Source organism: Drosophila bipectinata, chromosome 4, assembly GCF_030179905.1.
Source record: "Drosophila bipectinata strain 14024-0381.07 chromosome 4, DbipHiC1v2, whole genome shotgun sequence".
NCBI classification, from domain to species: Eukaryota; Metazoa; Arthropoda; class Insecta; order Diptera; family Drosophilidae; genus Drosophila; species Drosophila bipectinata.
The window spans coordinates 2089830-2107495 of record NC_091740.1 but is presented as its reverse complement, the minus strand read 5'-3'; the positions used below and the strand labels follow the sequence as shown (position 1 = coordinate 2107495).

The window sequence follows — 17666 nt, the reverse complement described above, 5'->3', positions numbered from 1 at the left end:
AAAACAAGCCAAACAAAATATGGAAGAAGGCGCACGATATGATAAGCGCAGGTTTGATAGTAATAAGGCAAACATTGTTAAACATAGTTTAGGCGATCACGTTTTGATTAAGAACGAGGAGCGTCATCAAACTAAGCTTGACCCTAAATTTAAAGGGCCGTTTGAGATTGTCAAAATACTAAATGGAGATAGATATCTGTTAAAGTCCTTAACAAGCTAGCGAACTTACAAATATTCCATGAATTCTTAAGAGCTTTGCCAAAAATGCGTCTGACAATCAAAAAAAAGATATATAAAAAAAAAAAAACAAGAAAGGAAAGCTAACTTCGGGCGGAGCCGAAGTTTATATACCCTTGCCGGATATATATCGCAAACATCGGATATAGTTGGCCGATCCTTATGAACACATCATAATAAAACCAATTAACTAAAATAAAAAATCTAAAACAAGTCCCAAGCTTCTATCTTCAAAAATAAGAAAGTTGATATTTCTACCAAATACCATTTCCGACCGTTCAGTTATATGGCAGCTATAGGATATAGTTGGCCGATCCCGGCCGTTCCGACTTATATACTGCGTGCAAAGGAAAGAAGGGTGTGTGCAAAGTTTCAAGACGATAGCTTCAAAACTGAGAGACTAGTTCGCGTAGAAACGGACAGACAGACGGACAGACGGACAGACGGACATGCTCATATCAACTCAGGAGGTGATCCTGATCAAGAATATATATACTTTATAGGGTCGGAGATGTCTCCTTCACTGCGTTGCACACTTTTGGACAAAATTATAATACCCTCTGCAAGGGTATAAAAAGGGGTGGCATACAATAATGTAAAGAATTTAATTTAACTTAATGTTATTTTAATGTGTTAAAGGAACTACACAAATGTTAAAAAGTGTTAAAGGAACTACACTAATGTTATATTGTAAGACGTGTTAAAGGAATTACACAATTGTTAAAATGTGCCAAAGGAAAGGCACAAATGTTTTATATTACAAAAGAGAATAATGAATTAATAAGATTAATTGTTTAATTGAAGAAATGTAATGAATACAGAAGATTTGATATTCATATAAGTGATTTTTATTTTGAGAGCTTTTGTCCAATACATGAAATAATAATATCTGTTTAAAAATAAATAAAAGTTTAAAGTGAAATTTAGTCTTGTAGTATTGAAAACTAAACACACGAGGACGTGTGAGTTGTCAGGAAGGCCGTGTCGTATAATGGCTAGTTTGCACGTGTGCGTCGTACAGCTTTGGTGTGGTGACACATTATCGCTAGTAGTTTAAATACGCACAGTAGCTGAGAAAAATGTGATGTGGATATGTATTTATGTATGTTGTTTATCAATTTTAGCCACAGGCAGTTTGTTAATTGTTTAACTAAACTATTCAAATTGTTAGCTCTACTTATTTCAAGAACTCCAAGAATTCAAAGGAGGGTGCCATATTCTTGCACAAGACGTCTTGTCTTTGTCTTTTCTCAACTTTCAATCTTTTGCACAAATACCTGCGGTACTGCCTTGGGATCCTTTAATCCCGCTGCCACTTTCCTAGGGCAGTCAATGCAGGTGCACGGCATGGAAGTAGATGGTTTTCCTGGTGGCAATGATCCTGCGGTGATGATCCTGGATTGCGGTTTGAGGCGGTTTCAGGACGCGGTGAATTTTGTTTTTTATTTCTCATTTCACGGACGCGTCGCGAGCAGCTATTGGAATTTTTGTTCTTTTTTTTTGCGTGTAATAACACAGTGTCACTGTCACTATATGTTTATGTTTATTTTTTAAATATTTCGCACTATAGTCCACCCGGGGGCGCCAAAATGTTTAATTTAATTTATCTAACACTCTAAACAATAACAAAAAGTGGTGGCTACCAAGTATTTAAAAAAAAAGACGAAAAAACGAGAACGAAAAAAATGATCTTGCCTCTTCAACGTTATAATTTCGATAAAATTTTTCTCTAATATTAAGCCTTACTTATCTATTGCGGCGAAGCGGGGCGAATTCGCACAAGAGCGAATATGAGCTTTCGCTCCCGCTCCGCCCTAAGATATCTTAGAGTAAATGAAGAGACTAACAACTTCAAAATAAAATTCAACTATAAACTATACTTCAAATTTTCGACAACTTCAATCTAATAACAAATCAATTAACAAATCTTAAGCCTAACTCATCTATTGCGGCGAAGCGGGGCGAATTCGCACAAGAGCGAATATGAGCTTTCGTTCCCGCTCCGCCCTAAGCTATCTTAAAGTAAATTTAGAGACTAACAACTTGAAAATACAATTCAAATCAAAACAACTTCAAATAATTTCAAATCTAATTATATACGACGAATCCGTTAACACCAACCTCTTTACATCCTTTTTATATATATTCGCTGTACCTCTGACGGCTTTGTAACCTCTCAGATTGAGATACGGCTTCAGGTTTTCAAGTCTGGGTGTTTAAACATGGCTTAATGCAGGCGCTAGAGCTGGGATAACTCATAAAACGTTACCGAAAATGCATTCCTTTAGATGGACGATTAAGCCCTCGCGCATAATGTTGCCAATTACTAGGAGCTGTGGTTCTGAGTTCCGTAATAAACATATTAATGCCAAATTAGCACCTGTAGTAATTAAAGTTAAAATAAAAAGAAGCAAGGCCAGTCGATATATGTATAGACACGTGTTCCGTTGTCTTAGATAGACCATTAGGGCGGGTAAATTTTTTTCGCAAAAATCGTCCCCCGTAATCGGGGGACAACCAAGCTCTAGAAGTCAAGAGTTTAAGAGGAGCAGCAGTAGTCATAAACTTTTTTAAAGCGCATTAATCGTTTGTTGGGATCATATTCATCGAGACTACATTATTTTAATTTGAATTAATCCACTTTCATCAAGTACTTTTTAAGGGATTGATTCAAAATTGAATTGATTGATTTTATGAAATGCCCTTATAAAATAAAACATTCAAATAATTAAACTAAATAACTTTCTCTATGTCAGCTTGCTCAACAATTTTTGTTTAAGTTTTACAGCCAGAAATAGATTGATATAGCTCTTTTATTTTATATAGCTCCATTTTTTATACAAATAAGCAAAATCAATGAGAAAATTATAAAGAAAAGTATAAAAAACAAAGTATAATATAATTTTATAATTCGTATACGTCATGTTGTCTTATATGGTTGGTCGCTTTAGGCATGGACAAGCTCATTTCTATGATGGCATAGATATTTAGATTGGTATATTGTTACAATATGCCACGATTCAGATCGATATGTATGCCATATCCGGCCCATTGTGTACTGTAGAAAAATAAGAAATCCAAAAGTTTTCTTCAACTGGAAGTTTTTGTTTTCACTATAAGCTTATTATCTTTAATTTATTATTATTGCATTTCGCTTTTATACCCTTGCAGAGGGTACAATAATTTTGTCCAAAAGTGTGAAACGCAGTGAAGGAGACATCTCCGACCCTATAAAGTATATATATTCTTGATCAGGATCACCTCCTGAGTTGATATAAGCATGTGCGTCTGTCTGTCCGTCTGTTTGTCTTTCCGTTTCTACGCGAACGAGTCTCTCAGTTTTAAAGATATCGTCTTGAAACTTTGCATACACCCTTCTTTCCTTTGCACGCAGTATATAAGTCGGAACGGCCCGGTTTTAACTGCAAGGATATATAACCTTCGGCTCCGCCCGAAGTTAGCGTTTCTTTCTTGTTATTTATTTGAATTATTTTATAAAATTATTCTAACATTTTCAGTAACTCTTAGTAACAATATATTCTTTAATCGTATTTTGTTTAAGGATATGGAATAGCAACACCAAAAGGCTCACCATGGCGGGATAAAATTTCGTTGGCTATACTGGAACTCCAAGAAAAAGGAGAAATTCAAATGTTATATGATAAATGGTGGAAAAACTCTGATGAAACTTGTAACCGCAAAAGTAACAGCAAACAATCTAAGGCAAATTCTCTAGGTCTAGAGAGCATAGGTACGGATTTTCAAAATATGTGTGTATGACATACATATGTACATTGTATGTATGTAAAATAAGCAGAGAAATTTTTTGTTTATTGAATACATATGTTTGGTCCTAGGTCTTGCCAATCAATTTATTTAGTTAATTCAATCAATTATTTTGTGTACTATTTATTGCCTATTTTTACTATTTTCTTGGTATCATACCCTTGCAGGCGGTATTATAATTTTGGTCAATAGTGTGCAACGTAATAAATAAGTTATCTTCCTTCTTATAAAGTATATATATTCTTAATCAGGATCACCTCCTGTGTCGGTATAAGAATTTCATTCTGTTGTTTGTTTATCTTTTTGTGTCTACGCACACAAGTCCCCAATTTTAATGCTATTGCCTTCAAACATTCCAGACACTCTTCTTTCTTTTTAAGCAGCATATAAGTAGGAACTGCCAGGATCAACCGACTTATCCTATTGATGCTATAAAACTGACTGATCAAAAATGTCACCAGTTTGAAGAAATTTAAAAAAAAAAATTTTTTTTTACCAATTCTCATTATTGTGGAGGGATGTAACAAACGTCCCTGAAGCAGAAAACCAACACAATGCTTTAAATAATTCTTTTATTGCTTAGATCCGCTTAAGATCACTTCTGGTTTTCGACTGACTCCGCTCTCAACTCGCGATCCGCATCAACCCTCATAACTCGCTGAAAGAGAAATGAGAGCGATGACAGCACAAGAAAGAGAGAGCCAGAACCGAAAACAAGCAGCAACACCGAATTACACTAAAAGAAGTTTACAGTTATGCTATACAATTCCAGTTAATATATATATACAAAAGGTAACAATCCTGCTACAATTGGAATATTGTAAAACTATTTATCAGATATATTCCTACATATATATGCGATCTTCACTGCAAGGGTGTATCAACTTCAGCGTCTCCCAAAGTTACTGCCTTGTTTTTTTTTATGGTTTTTTGTAACATGGATTTTTTTTTTTGTGTACATGGATCGTTAATCTTAGAAATTAATTTATAAGCTCATGCAGATTAAGCTGCAGCCACGGACAAATCATCAATTCCCAATCTTTATAATCAATCCTCTTTATAATTACTATTTTACTCCTATACTATGTTATTGTCATCACTTAAATAAATTTAATATGCTTGCGCACACATAAAATTGGCGACGAGGATTCCTTTAATAAGCCCGATTTTTTAGGTATTTATGTTTATTTTATCAATTGCGATGTTGTATATCATCGATGTTGACGTAGCCAGTCGAGTGAAATCTCAAAGACTTCGCTGGCTGGGCCACGTTGCCCGTATGGATGAAGACGCTCCGGCCCGTAAGGTGTTTGATGCGGTGATTGTTGGGACACGAAGGAGAGGACGACCCCGAACGCGATGGCAAGACCAGGTGATGGAAACCCTGTCCACACTTGGTGTTACCAACTGGCAAAGGCGCGCCCAGGACAGAGTCGCGTGGAGGCACATTGCGCTTCAGGCCGAGACCCGATAAAAGGGTTGTCATGGCCATATAATAATAATGTTGTATATCAGCGATATATTTTATATCAATCAATTTATAAACAATCAGTGGCAAGCGATCCAGATTAGAGGAGACGGCACGAATAATAATGCGAGCGCCGCTCAACGCGTTACAACGATAAGCGGAACGATCCCTGGAAAATGAAACGAGTACCAGAAACGTTTCGAGCTGTACCTTTTAGTGAAAAGCGTCGGTGACGAAAACCGCAAGAAAGCAGCGTTTCTTACACTAGTAGGCGCTCCAGTGTATGAGCACAGTACGTCCAAAGGTAGGGTTCGTTCCACCTGCCATTCCTGTGGCCGGACATACGTCAAGTATGCCGCAGAAACACTCAAGCTAGGGCATCATCTCCCACTGTCAGAACCATGCATCGCAACAGAGCATCGCGCGGAGGAGTTCATCAAATAATTCCGGTCCTAAGCAATCCGTGGCTGTGGTCATTAACGGTCGTTCATGCTAGTTTAAAGTTGATTCCGGCTCTCCCGTCACTATCATAAAAGAAACTTCCCCGTATCCAGATCTCGTCAAGTGCCGTCTTAAACTTAGCGACTATTAGCGTAACCCTTTTCCGTCAATAACACAGTAACTTGCCACTCCACTATGGTCCAGACAACCCTTTTTGTTGGGCAAAATTTAATTTTTAAAAGATAATATAACGAAGTGATAATAATCGCATTGTATTAGGAAAAAGCTGACCAAAAATGTTGCATACCATTAATTAAAAAAGTTTGGTCTGTTAATAACCCAAATATAATAAGCAAAATAGAAATTTTTTATTTCAGACTCCTGCAATAAAGGCGGAATACCTTTCCAGAACCTCTATTCGGAACCCATAATTTATTTAATAAATTTAAAATTTATTAAATTTATTTAATAAAGCTTTACTAAAGTTAGCTTTCCTTCCTTGTTTTTACTTCGAGGGCTGACAATAAAGTAAGGTCTCCAATTTTTTTTTCATAGAAAATGACATTTATTTACAAAAAGCGATACACCGTTGGAAAGGCCAAGGTCTTGGCTACTTTTCTACATAATCGCCATTTTTTTCCAACACCTTGTCTATGCCGGCAGAATTCCACTCTCCGTCCGCCTCGCGCAGCCAGGTGTTGACCTCTTTCTGAACCTCCGCGTCACTTTCAAACTTCTTCCCTCCGAGATGTTTTTTCAGGGCGGGGAACATGTGGTAGTCACTTGGGGCCACGTTGGGACTATAGGGAGGGTGATCGACGCATACGAGACCGACGGTCGGCCACTTCTCTCCTCGTCGTGAACATTATTGAACTATTGAGCGCCCGGAATTGAACTCGCGGCTCCACTTACCCACGTTTTTTATGTCCATACACTTTTCTCACGGGAAGCCTCACCCAGTGCAAAGTGGTATTGGGGGAACCAAGGAACACGGCGGTGTTTTTTGACTAGCGCGTGATCCGGTGAAGTTGCAGCGTTGGAGACCTTACTTTATTGTCAGCCCTCGTAATTGGAAAAAAGCGGGCCGGTGCACAGTGGTTAATTCCATACCCCAACAATAAAAAAAAAAATCGAAATTGGTCACTTTTTGTCTTAAAAATATTTCTTATCAGAGCAGTAAAACGAACAGTATTTTTATTTTTGTTCTCTCTCTTTCCCTCGCTGTACGATTAGCAAGAGAAGAGAGAGAAAGAAAAAACGAGATTGTTGCAGTGACCACAACTTGAAAATTAGCTATTAGAGTAATTTTTGTCATTACGTGTTGTGTTATTGTTTTAAATTTAGTGTTTCATCAGTAACCTGTCGAGTGACGAATATTTCAACGCATTTCCGCGAAAGTATCGTAAGTCGCTTTTTTCGAAATTGAGATTTTAATGCAAAATTGTTAGGCACCTAATGTCTCACTATCCTGTGAAATATTATAACTGAAAACCCTATAATTCCGATATAGCTTCTCCTGTAAAATTGGATTTTTTAACATACGATATATTCGCGGAAATGCGTCGATTTGTGTATACATAGAATTAGGATAAAGAAAATTTGTGATACTAGTCTTTCCCATTTATAAATCTTTTTTATAAATACTAGTAAGTGTTTTCTTAGACTATGTATTAAATTTGAGCTGCAACTTTTGGCTACTTTCCGACCCTTTTTTTGTTCTAGAAAATTTCGCGTTTCGTTTCTCAAAACCGGTTATATATCGCAATACTCAGATATATCTCCGATCCTTATGACAAAATCATAATATAACCAATTTATTACAATACAAAATCTAAAAAAGTCCCAAATTTCCATCTCCAGGAAAACCAAAGTTGTTATTTTTACCAAATACCATTTCCCATCGTTCAGTTATATGCCAGCTATAGGATAAAGTATATCGTATTATTCTGCTAAAAATAGATTTTATACAAAATCGGTCGAGACAGAATCGGCTTGCGACCAACTAAGCGCTTTGTACAAACTTAAACCTAAATAAATAAACATTACACTAAACATTATATTAACATTATTTAAACATTAACGTTAAACCGCTGTGCTGCTGCCTGACCCGACAATAGCATTTCCGATCAATATGGCCGTTATATGATAGTTGTCCGATCGGGCTGATTTTAACATATTATTTTTGGATAAATATAAAAAATGTTGTGCCAAGTTTCAAGTCCCTACCTCAACTAGAAGTATTTTTGGCCGCCCTCCCCATATAAGCCGGACCACTGTGCGGTGCTGCATCCAATTTCTACTGTTTAAAGGTTATATTAGTTCAATAAAAAAAAATAAATCCAAAAATCTTGTTTCACTCGTGATTTATTAACTTATGCAAGCCGGGCCAAACCTCTTACGATGAAGCTAACCCCTCGGACATAATGAGGATTACATAATGAGTACATAGTGAGTAAATCAGAAGAAGAACTTGCGGAAAACGAAGCTCTAGCCCGTATAGACCAAGTAAGATTACGTCTTTTCATCAAATTTTTTCCTTAACATCAAATAAGTTGCCGCTCTCGCCATTATCTGATAAAGTTAGAGCCATACATGAGGCGCCACCACCACACAGTGACCGATTTGTCTATTCTAGCGTCAGGTTAAGCAAATTTTCAACTGTTAAAATTCATTAAAATTTTGTTTCCTACAGATAGTCAACTAATTGAACATCTTTAAAAAAATACCGAAACTTATAAACTTGATCAACTAGATAGTTGTAAGCTCTCAAACCTAACACATGGTACTATACAATTATCAGGTGTTGAATTTAGCTTGATCGACGTCTTTTTATATTTGCAACACTTTTTTTGATTTTGTCTGTTTGAAATCAATTTTAGCATTTTCTCAAAGTTCAAGGTTGTAGCAAAGATTATAAAGTACATAGATGGGACATCTCATACAAAGAAAAATTTTCTATGACGGGTTGCAGCAGTAGAACCCGCTGGAACGAGCGGGTTCCATTGCGCGACAAGTTAAGTTTGAATGAGGAATAGCCGAGTGGTAGAGTGCTTGGCTGGTTTGCAAAGTAAAATGAGTTCAAACCAGGCTCGGGACATCCATATTTTTTAATTTTAAATCTATTTATATTATATTTTAATGTGTTTTCCTAAATTTATAATCCAATAAAAAAAATACAAAATTGTAAAATCACCTTAAAATCGTCTCAGTTCGTAGTGGAACCCGCTGTAAAAATGTCTATGTGCGGGTTCTACGGCATTTTGGTAGGCCGCGTCATGAAACCCGCTCTCAAATGTTTTCATTTTTTCCGTCGTGGAACCCGCTGTAATAATGAAAACATTTGAGAGCGGGTTCCACGACAAACGGCTGGCAGATGAGATAGGGAGAGAGAGAATTCTATTTTTAGACCGTAACATCTTTGGAACGATGAAAGTTGGAAACGTTATAATCGAACCAATGTAGGAGTAAAGAGATCAGAAATATCTTTTACTATCCTTACTCGTCAACTCTGTTTTTGGTATAGATTCTAGCGCCTCCTTTAACACCAATTTTAAGTATAATAAAATCAACTTTAAGGGTAGCCTAGATGGATAATGCGCGGTCCTTATTCATGGGGTGCTTGGTTCGATTTCATTAGCGAGCGGTTGTTTCAATTTTGATAAAATATTAGTTTATTATTAATTGCATTCTATTGCAATTGTTGGAAAAATAAGTGACGGACGTGTAGGATGACAAAATGCCGGAAGGCCTCCCTTGATATTTTATTAGCATTTTATTAGCGGGACATAATGAAGAATAAAGCAATTTTACAATTGTAAAATTAAAGAAAATTATTACAATTAAAGAAAAAAAAATAATAATAATTATTAAAGAAAGAAAAAGTTCAAAGTCCTTACGAGGATTTGAACACAGAAAAATTACAAATAGAGTAACTACTCTATGCATTACGCTACCATGCTGTCTCGATCTGCGGCGATCAAAAATACTATTTGTTCTACAAACTACCACATCGGCGCATCAAAAACAGAAACGAGAAATTAAAATTGAAATTTGGAAGCCAAAACATTTTTACTCCGTCGTGCGAGCAGTCACACATAGGTTCACATTTTTGTTGACGGGTACATGTAAAGAGTTCTAAAAATAGAGTAGATGTTGCATGGGGAAGCAGACGCCACAAAGAAGAGTTTTGGAGTGTTTGATCACATTTTTAGCGATATACATAGTTGATAAATCCAAATGTTCCGAGACGGACTTGACATCTATTGAATGTACTATTAAACATTTTTGCAAAACTCTTTCTAAAAGATGAAAAAAATCGAATAGATGTAAGGAGCGTTACGAGAGGAAGAACTCGCGTTGGTTAACCGAACATTGGGTTCTTTTGGATGAGCATGGTATGGATATTATAGATATTATAATATACTACATTCACGGGGGCGGTTATTATAGAAAATGTACCACTTCCGATCGGAATGATATCAAAAGAAGACTTAGAAGCCCGAAACGCAGATTTTCAACCTTTGACAAGACCACAAGAAATTTTTTCTTAAGCCATACGCGTAACCACTCTTGCTAAAACACAATGGAGGATCTTTTTCATTTATTGTTAGTATCGTCAGATCCACTAATTACAAGCTTTTCCAAAAGTTCGGCCAATAACGCCAGCAAGACTGTTTCCTTTGAGATTGAAGGCCAAAATCTTCTTCTGGACTACAATGCTCAAGAAGAAAATTCAGATTCTGACTCAGAAAAAAATTTAGATTCAGACTAGGACAATTAAAACTAGTCTTTTTTTGTAAAACTGCATCTTTAAAAAAAATATAAAAAAATTGATTAAAAAACAATAAACAATTTTACTTAATTAAAATTACAAAAATTTATTTCTTATTAGGTTACTATTCCATGAAAATTTCCAACCTTAAAAAATTATCATTATTTTTAATAATATTCCACATCTGACGCTTAAATACCCAAATCGGCCACTGTGCACCACTTTAAAAGAGAAACAAGCGTTTCTGTGACTGACCAATTTGTTACACACATTCTAGCCCGAGAAGGTCACCATTGCGAAGCGATTAAATAGACTTCTAGACAAGTACGTACCGTAAAAACTGAGTTCAGTGCCCCAACAAGCATTCCCAGGTCTAAAGAAATTGATCGCGTCGGATGCGCTCGTAATACATTACTGTCCAGACCGCCCATTGATCTTAACGTGCAATAGGTCACCATACGGCTAGGAACAGTACTTAGGAACCGGCTAGGAACCGATCGCGTTTTATTCAGGCACGCTGTCAAAGACAGAGAGGAATACGTGCATCTCGACGCTGTCGATCGTCTGTCGAGAAGCTGTAGCATTATTCAGTAAAAAAATTCAAAAGTTTTTATACGGAAAGAAGCTTAAGCTTATTAAAAACCATCGCCTACTGCTGAGACTCTTTTCAATTTAGCACCAAAATATTGTTTTGGAGTAATCGCAGAGTGTTTCTTAATTAAGTCCACACTCAAAAGTATTTACGCTATTTTTGGGTCCGAAACTATGGAATAGGCCCCAAATGGATTGAGGGCAACGTCTCGAAGCAAACGGGACCGATTTCCTATTATGTGTTTCTAAAAGGCGACCGAACAGTCAGTCCTTCGCAGCAGCCAACTCTAGAAGAGATATCATCACCGACTTCCTGTTTCGGTCCTACCCAAGCTGAAGCAGTCGCTGAAGCAATTCCTCGATAAGCTAAGTGCACCTAAGTGTAGCGTCCAAGAAAAAGAAACTTTTGCGTCACTTCAAAGTATGCAAGGAAGCAAGGAATCCATTAGCACTTATCAAATAAACTTTTTAATAAACTTGTAATGTCAACATCTTAGAGATGGAAGACTCCGTTGTTTGTACGATATTTAATAGTTCAAATATCGTTACATTATTTCATAACATGATTTTTTGTATTTAAAATTTTAAAACTTTATACATAAAATATAATATAGATCAGTGGTCGGCACGACCCTATCCTGCGGGCATAGGAAATTTCTCTGCCCGTGCTCTGCCACACACACAGTATTATGATACAATTATATAATAATATAATTATCTGCTTTAATTGTATCAGAAAGCAGAAAGTAGGCTGTGAGCATGACGTTTTACACATTTATACTGTGCATGATACAATTATATAGTTATTATATATAATTATATAGTTATTGTTTTGCAACAAATAACAAATGTTTTGCTCGTTTCTGTGTGATGTATTTATATTTCATTAAAGTTCCAAAATGCATGGAGCTCTATTCGTAAAAAAACTTGCTTCATCTGTAATATATAATACAACATGAACGGATTATTTCAGAACCGCCTGTAACAACCTCATTGGTGCCTCCAACTTTTACACAGTGGAAAAAAACATATCCGTGGCTTGAACTCAACAAAAACTCTTTCGCAATTTGCAAAGTCTGTACTGAAGCGTGTAAATGGCAATTGATCGCTAATTTCGACTCAAATCGACTGAAATCAAAACAAGCCTGGGTCACTGATGGATTTTCAAATTGGAAGCATGGGTCATATCGGATGAAGAAACATTCGTCAAGTGTTCTACACATCAATTGCACCGAAGCACTGGCAAGCCTGGGAAAAGTGAACGTTGCACAATCGTTATCGTCGGCTCACTTGAAACAGATGATGGAGAATAGAACGGCGTTACTAAAAATTTTCAGCACTCTAAAAACATTGGCAAAACAGGGTTTGCCTTTAAGAGGAGACAAGAATGACGAAAATTTCAATTTCATGGCGTTCTTGAAGGCTCGCTCGGAAGACGTTCCTGAACTGAATTCTTGGTTGCAGAGAGATGGATACAGATGGCTCCATCATGAAAGTCAAAATGAAATTCTCGATTTGATGGCGACTTAATTTTGTCAAAAATCATGGACGATATAAGAAGAGCGGAGCATTTTTCGATTCTACTAGATGAAACCCCAGATGCCTCACGAATAGAGCAAGTCTCCGTGTGCCTTAGAACCATTTCCGATGATTTACTTGCAAATGAGAATTTTATTGGATTCTTTTCAACGCCAAACACTCAAGCAGAAACTTTATTCGATCTTGTTGACAACATTTTCGTCGTGAACTCGTTGCTTCTTTCAAAACTAAGAGGCCACTGCTACGACGGGGCGTCCAATGTTTCTGGAAAAATTTCTGGATTGCCAGCCAGAAAATTCATTGGGTCAATCAAGGATTTGATAAACTTTATCCGAGATTCACCAAAACGCGTTGCACAATTCAAGGAGTTGCAGACTGAAGCGATGGAAAAGAACAACGAAAATTTTCCTTTTATCGCAGCCTTCAACCCGACAAGGTAAAAACTACGATCGAAAATTTGGTCACAATTGTATCAAATTTTGAAAACCTTCTCATTAATATTTTCCAGATGGGCGATGAGAATACGGCCTCTCAAGATAATCAAGGCGAATTATCCTGAAGTGCTGAAATTCCTCGATGATCGATCGGTGGACAACAAAGTCGATAGTATGATCTCCGCCAAAGCTTGGGGTTTTACGATTACGTAGAGTCTTTTGAGTGCGTATTTAATTTGACAATGATGATTGAAATTTTCGATCGCATTGAAGTATTGAACATAGAACTGCAGAAGTCGAGCCTTTGTGTTATTGAATCGCATGAAAAAGTAAAAGCAGTTGCTGACGTGTTGAATGCGTCTCGCGAATCCAAATTTGAAGAAATTTGGGAAAAAAGTGTTAAAGCTGTTATTGATTTTGAACTCAGAGAACCTATAATTCCTACTCAGCGTAAAATTCCCAAACGTTTTGATCACGGTATTACGGATCTTACTGTGAAGTTTTTGACCAGTTGATTGGATCGTTGAAAAGTCGATTCGATACAGAGTCAGCAAAATTTTTCGAGTTTCTGGAGCGATTCACTATTGGTCAGACCGATGATGTTGACAGGATAGTCGATTTCTATAAAGACGATTTTGACAGAGCGAGGTTGTTGAGCGACCGTGACATGTTTTTGCAACTTTTGCGCAGGCAAAATGAGCAAGCAAACAATTTGGGGAAGGTTGTAAATTTCTTGAAAAAATACGAATGGGCTAGAGGGCTCATTCCGGATTTTGTTCGTTTTGTTCGTCTGTTAATAACAATTCCAGGGTCATCCTGTTCAAATGAGAGAAGTTTTTCGGTCCTTCGTCGACTGAAAACATATTTAAGGTCAACAATGTCCCAAAATCGGCTGAACAACGTCGCTCTTCTACATATTTATTCAAATATGACCGACGAGCTCGATCTGGATAAACTTGTAAATGAGTTCATATTGCGTAATTCAAAGCGTACTACTGTTTTTGCTTTGCAATAATGAGTTTGTTTTGGAAAAATGACACGATTTTGTTTACGTATATGTAGAAAGATCTCAACAAAAATACATGTAATAAATTGATTTATTAATATAAACAACTATAAAAATTATCATATGAAAATTTGTCTTTTTTTTTCCTCCACTCGGAGAAAAGACTACCCACTCGGGCCGAACGTGTCCTGCCGGGCCTGCCCTCAGACACATTACACTTATGCCAATGGTTTTTGTTTTTGGCCAAAATATCTCTCACATGTAAAGATGAGAGAGCAGGGGCATTTTCGTGATGCAAAAGCCATGAATTCTTTTTCCACGATTCTGCGATGCTCATGCGACGATTCTTTTGGTCAAAATTTCGGAAGAAACTTCGCTGACACACGATTCATGCCCAAAACGTTTGAAAAAATTGCATGGAACGAGCCAAGCGATATACCGACATCTTCAGAAACTTCTCTGATAGTGATTCGACGATTTTCCAAACAATTTTCTTCACAGCTTGAACGTTTTCATCAGTTGTTGACGTGATTTGGCGCCCAGAGCGAGGCTCGTCATTGGCATCTCTCCGGAAATTTTGGAAGAGCTTGTACCACTTGTAAACATATTTTTTACTCAGAACAGTTTCACTGGATGCCACTGTCAATATTTCAAGTGTTTCGGAGCACTTAATTTTATTTGTAACGTCCTGGTTCTGATCGGGAGCACGCACTGTCTGTTGCCGGCCTAGCTCAGGGCCAGAGGGAGGGTTCTTGTGCTTCCCCAAATCAGGGTTACCAAATAAAAGAAATCGACAGTGCTTAAGGGAAGGGAATGGCCAAAGTGGTGGGGGGAGAGAGAGAGAATGAGGATCTTAGCTTGGAGAACTCAGGTGTTATAGATCTCCTCTTTACCCGCCCTACCTTGTTGCACCATTATCATTGGGCAACCCATTTTACGTTAGCTTGTCTCTGGAAACCCCACGGAAATATTTAGACGCGATTCATTATAATTTCATTACTTCATTATATTCATTAGATATTTCAGTGTTTGGTACATTATTCCTACTATAACAGATTCTAATCCTAATCCAATATCATTATTCAAAGGGATTAACCTAACCTTAACATAAAATGATTTAGTTTGATTTAAATTTTATGATTTACTTAATTTATATTGATTGGAATTTAGAAAATTAAGGAAATTACTCTATGTTGCTCTACTTCATGATTTTACTTCATCCAAAATATTCATATACATATTTAGATCTCGTTTATATGTTATTCTGACACATATTTGTAGGTTGTTGCGGCTATGCCGTACTTACAGGTCGTCCCTCGAGGTCAGCAGGCCTGTCGACTTCCGATGCAGCTATGTATTTATATGTATTTTCTAAAGTTTACTTCATAATAGTGTAGATATTTATATATATATATAGATATTAAAGGATGTAGTAGGTAATTAATTTAACAAAAGCAAAAACTTTCAAAACTTATTAATTCTAGAAAATAACAATTATTAACAATTATGATTCAAAATTCTTTAAAGTTTTACATTCCCTACAGTGGCAGATCAGCTATGCATCTAAAACTGTGGGGGGTTATATGGTATTTGTTTTCCTGTTAATTCTCTTGGGGAAATAACTGATGCAGCATGGTAGAAAACAGAACACAAATCCGCGAGAGCTACTTTTATAGTAGGCGAGAGGAGAGGGGGGAGTTGATTCCACGCCTCATGGAAACCTCGTGGTCCTTATGTAATGTTAGGGAACAGCGGGGGGGGTTTCATGGCGATCCGTTACTGTTCCTCCAAAACGCTCCTCAATAGCTCTAAATCCTCATCTCGGATTCCTGCGTTTCTGGCTTATATATATTTTATATATGTGCTCGGCTGAAATACCAGGCCACCATGGCTCTGCGAAATTTATGGCCATTAGAACTTCCCCAAGAATTGCAGTTTCTTTTTCTCACCTGATATTGGCCGACCCACAGGGAAAATTAAACAGCAACTCTCAATTGCACTTGAAACTCGCACTTGTTTGGTTGCAACTAGTTTCATAAATTCACTTTAATTCAAATATAAAGATTGCGGAACACGTGTAATTAGATATTTCCACGTGTTTTATTCTTAAAAAGGTGAAATCTTAGGTCAATCCGCTTGAGTCAAAGAACTATTTGAAAGTGAAACTGGGCTTATCTTTGCAACGAAAACGAACCTACTTGCACATGCCAGGGAGCTTTAACGGTTCTAAAAAAAAGGCATAGGAAAGAAGGGGACGACAAGTGTGCACTTTTGGAGACTACTGCAATCTGCACAATGGGACACATCTGAAATTGTTTGTCTTAAAATTTGCTCGTGAAAATCACCCTCACACCCACAGGTTGGAATGAAAAATTTATTTTTCGGCTCAAAGCTGAAAAAAGGGTGATCTTTACCAGATGTCTTTAGCATGAAAGGTCCCTAATTCTTTTCCTGATAAGTCTTCTAGTAAATACAGCGATTGTCCGCACTTTTTCTTTACTCGGACTTTTACTCCAACAGGCGCTAGCTTAGCGTTGAAATTCCCTGCGGCATTGCTTAGCTTAAAGTTTCTCTTCGTTACTATCTGGCCAATATTAAATGTCCGGTGATGGCTTCGCAAATCATACGTACGTTTGTTGGTCTGATAGGCTTTCTGCATATGTTTTTGAATGTCCCCTCGAATATTGGAAAAGTTGTCTAATCGATTAAGGGTAGTGGATCCCTCATTAATTAATCCCAATTTTTCTAAAAGTTGGTAATCGTTACCATGAGTAATCATGTTTTGTCCAAAAACGGCTAAATATGGGGGCATTCCAATCGACTGATGTAGATTATTTCGCAAGGCGCTATTAATGTTACTCAATTACTTGTCCCATTCCCTCTGATCTGACCGAATGTAAGATCTTAACGCCGCGTTAATAGATCTATTAACTCGATCTGCAGCGTTGGACTGAGGAGCATATGCTGCTGTGCACCGGTGTTGGACTCCGTACCGATTCAAAAACGCAGAGAAGTCATTTCCCTTAAACTGTCTACCGTTGTCAGTAACTACTACCTGTGGAACTCCAAAGCAATCGAAAATATCCTCGTTAAGGATTTTAACTACAATCTCCCATGTAAATTTCTTTACAGCCTTCAAGAAGGTGAATTTTGAGAAGTGATCCAAAATTATGAATATTCCTATATTTCCTCGTTTGTTTCTAGGGAAAGGACCGATGAAATCGAGATATAGTCTCTGAAAAGGTCTCTCGCTTTTAGTTTGCTGTCCCATTGGAATTTTCATTTTCTGTGTGGGATGCTTGCAAGTTTGACATACCTCACATTGGCGGATGTAATCGCGGACATTGATAACCATTCCTGGCCATGAGAAAGTTCTGCGGATTCTCTCTAAGC

General features: G+C 37.1%; 1 protein-coding gene across 3 annotated transcripts in view; it reads left to right on the top strand.

Annotated features, from left to right (window-relative positions):
* The window catches only part of Ekar (Eye-enriched kainate receptor), a 648003-nt gene that overhangs the window by 622737 nt on the left and 7600 nt on the right, over positions 1-17666 (top strand). For all 3 annotated transcript variants that reach the window (XM_070282460.1, XM_070282459.1, XM_070282458.1), the window contains one exon: positions 3800-3988. In XM_070282460.1, coding sequence (XP_070138561.1) covers positions 3800-3988 — 189 coding nt within the window. The remainder of the gene's footprint in view (positions 1-3799; positions 3989-17666) is intronic.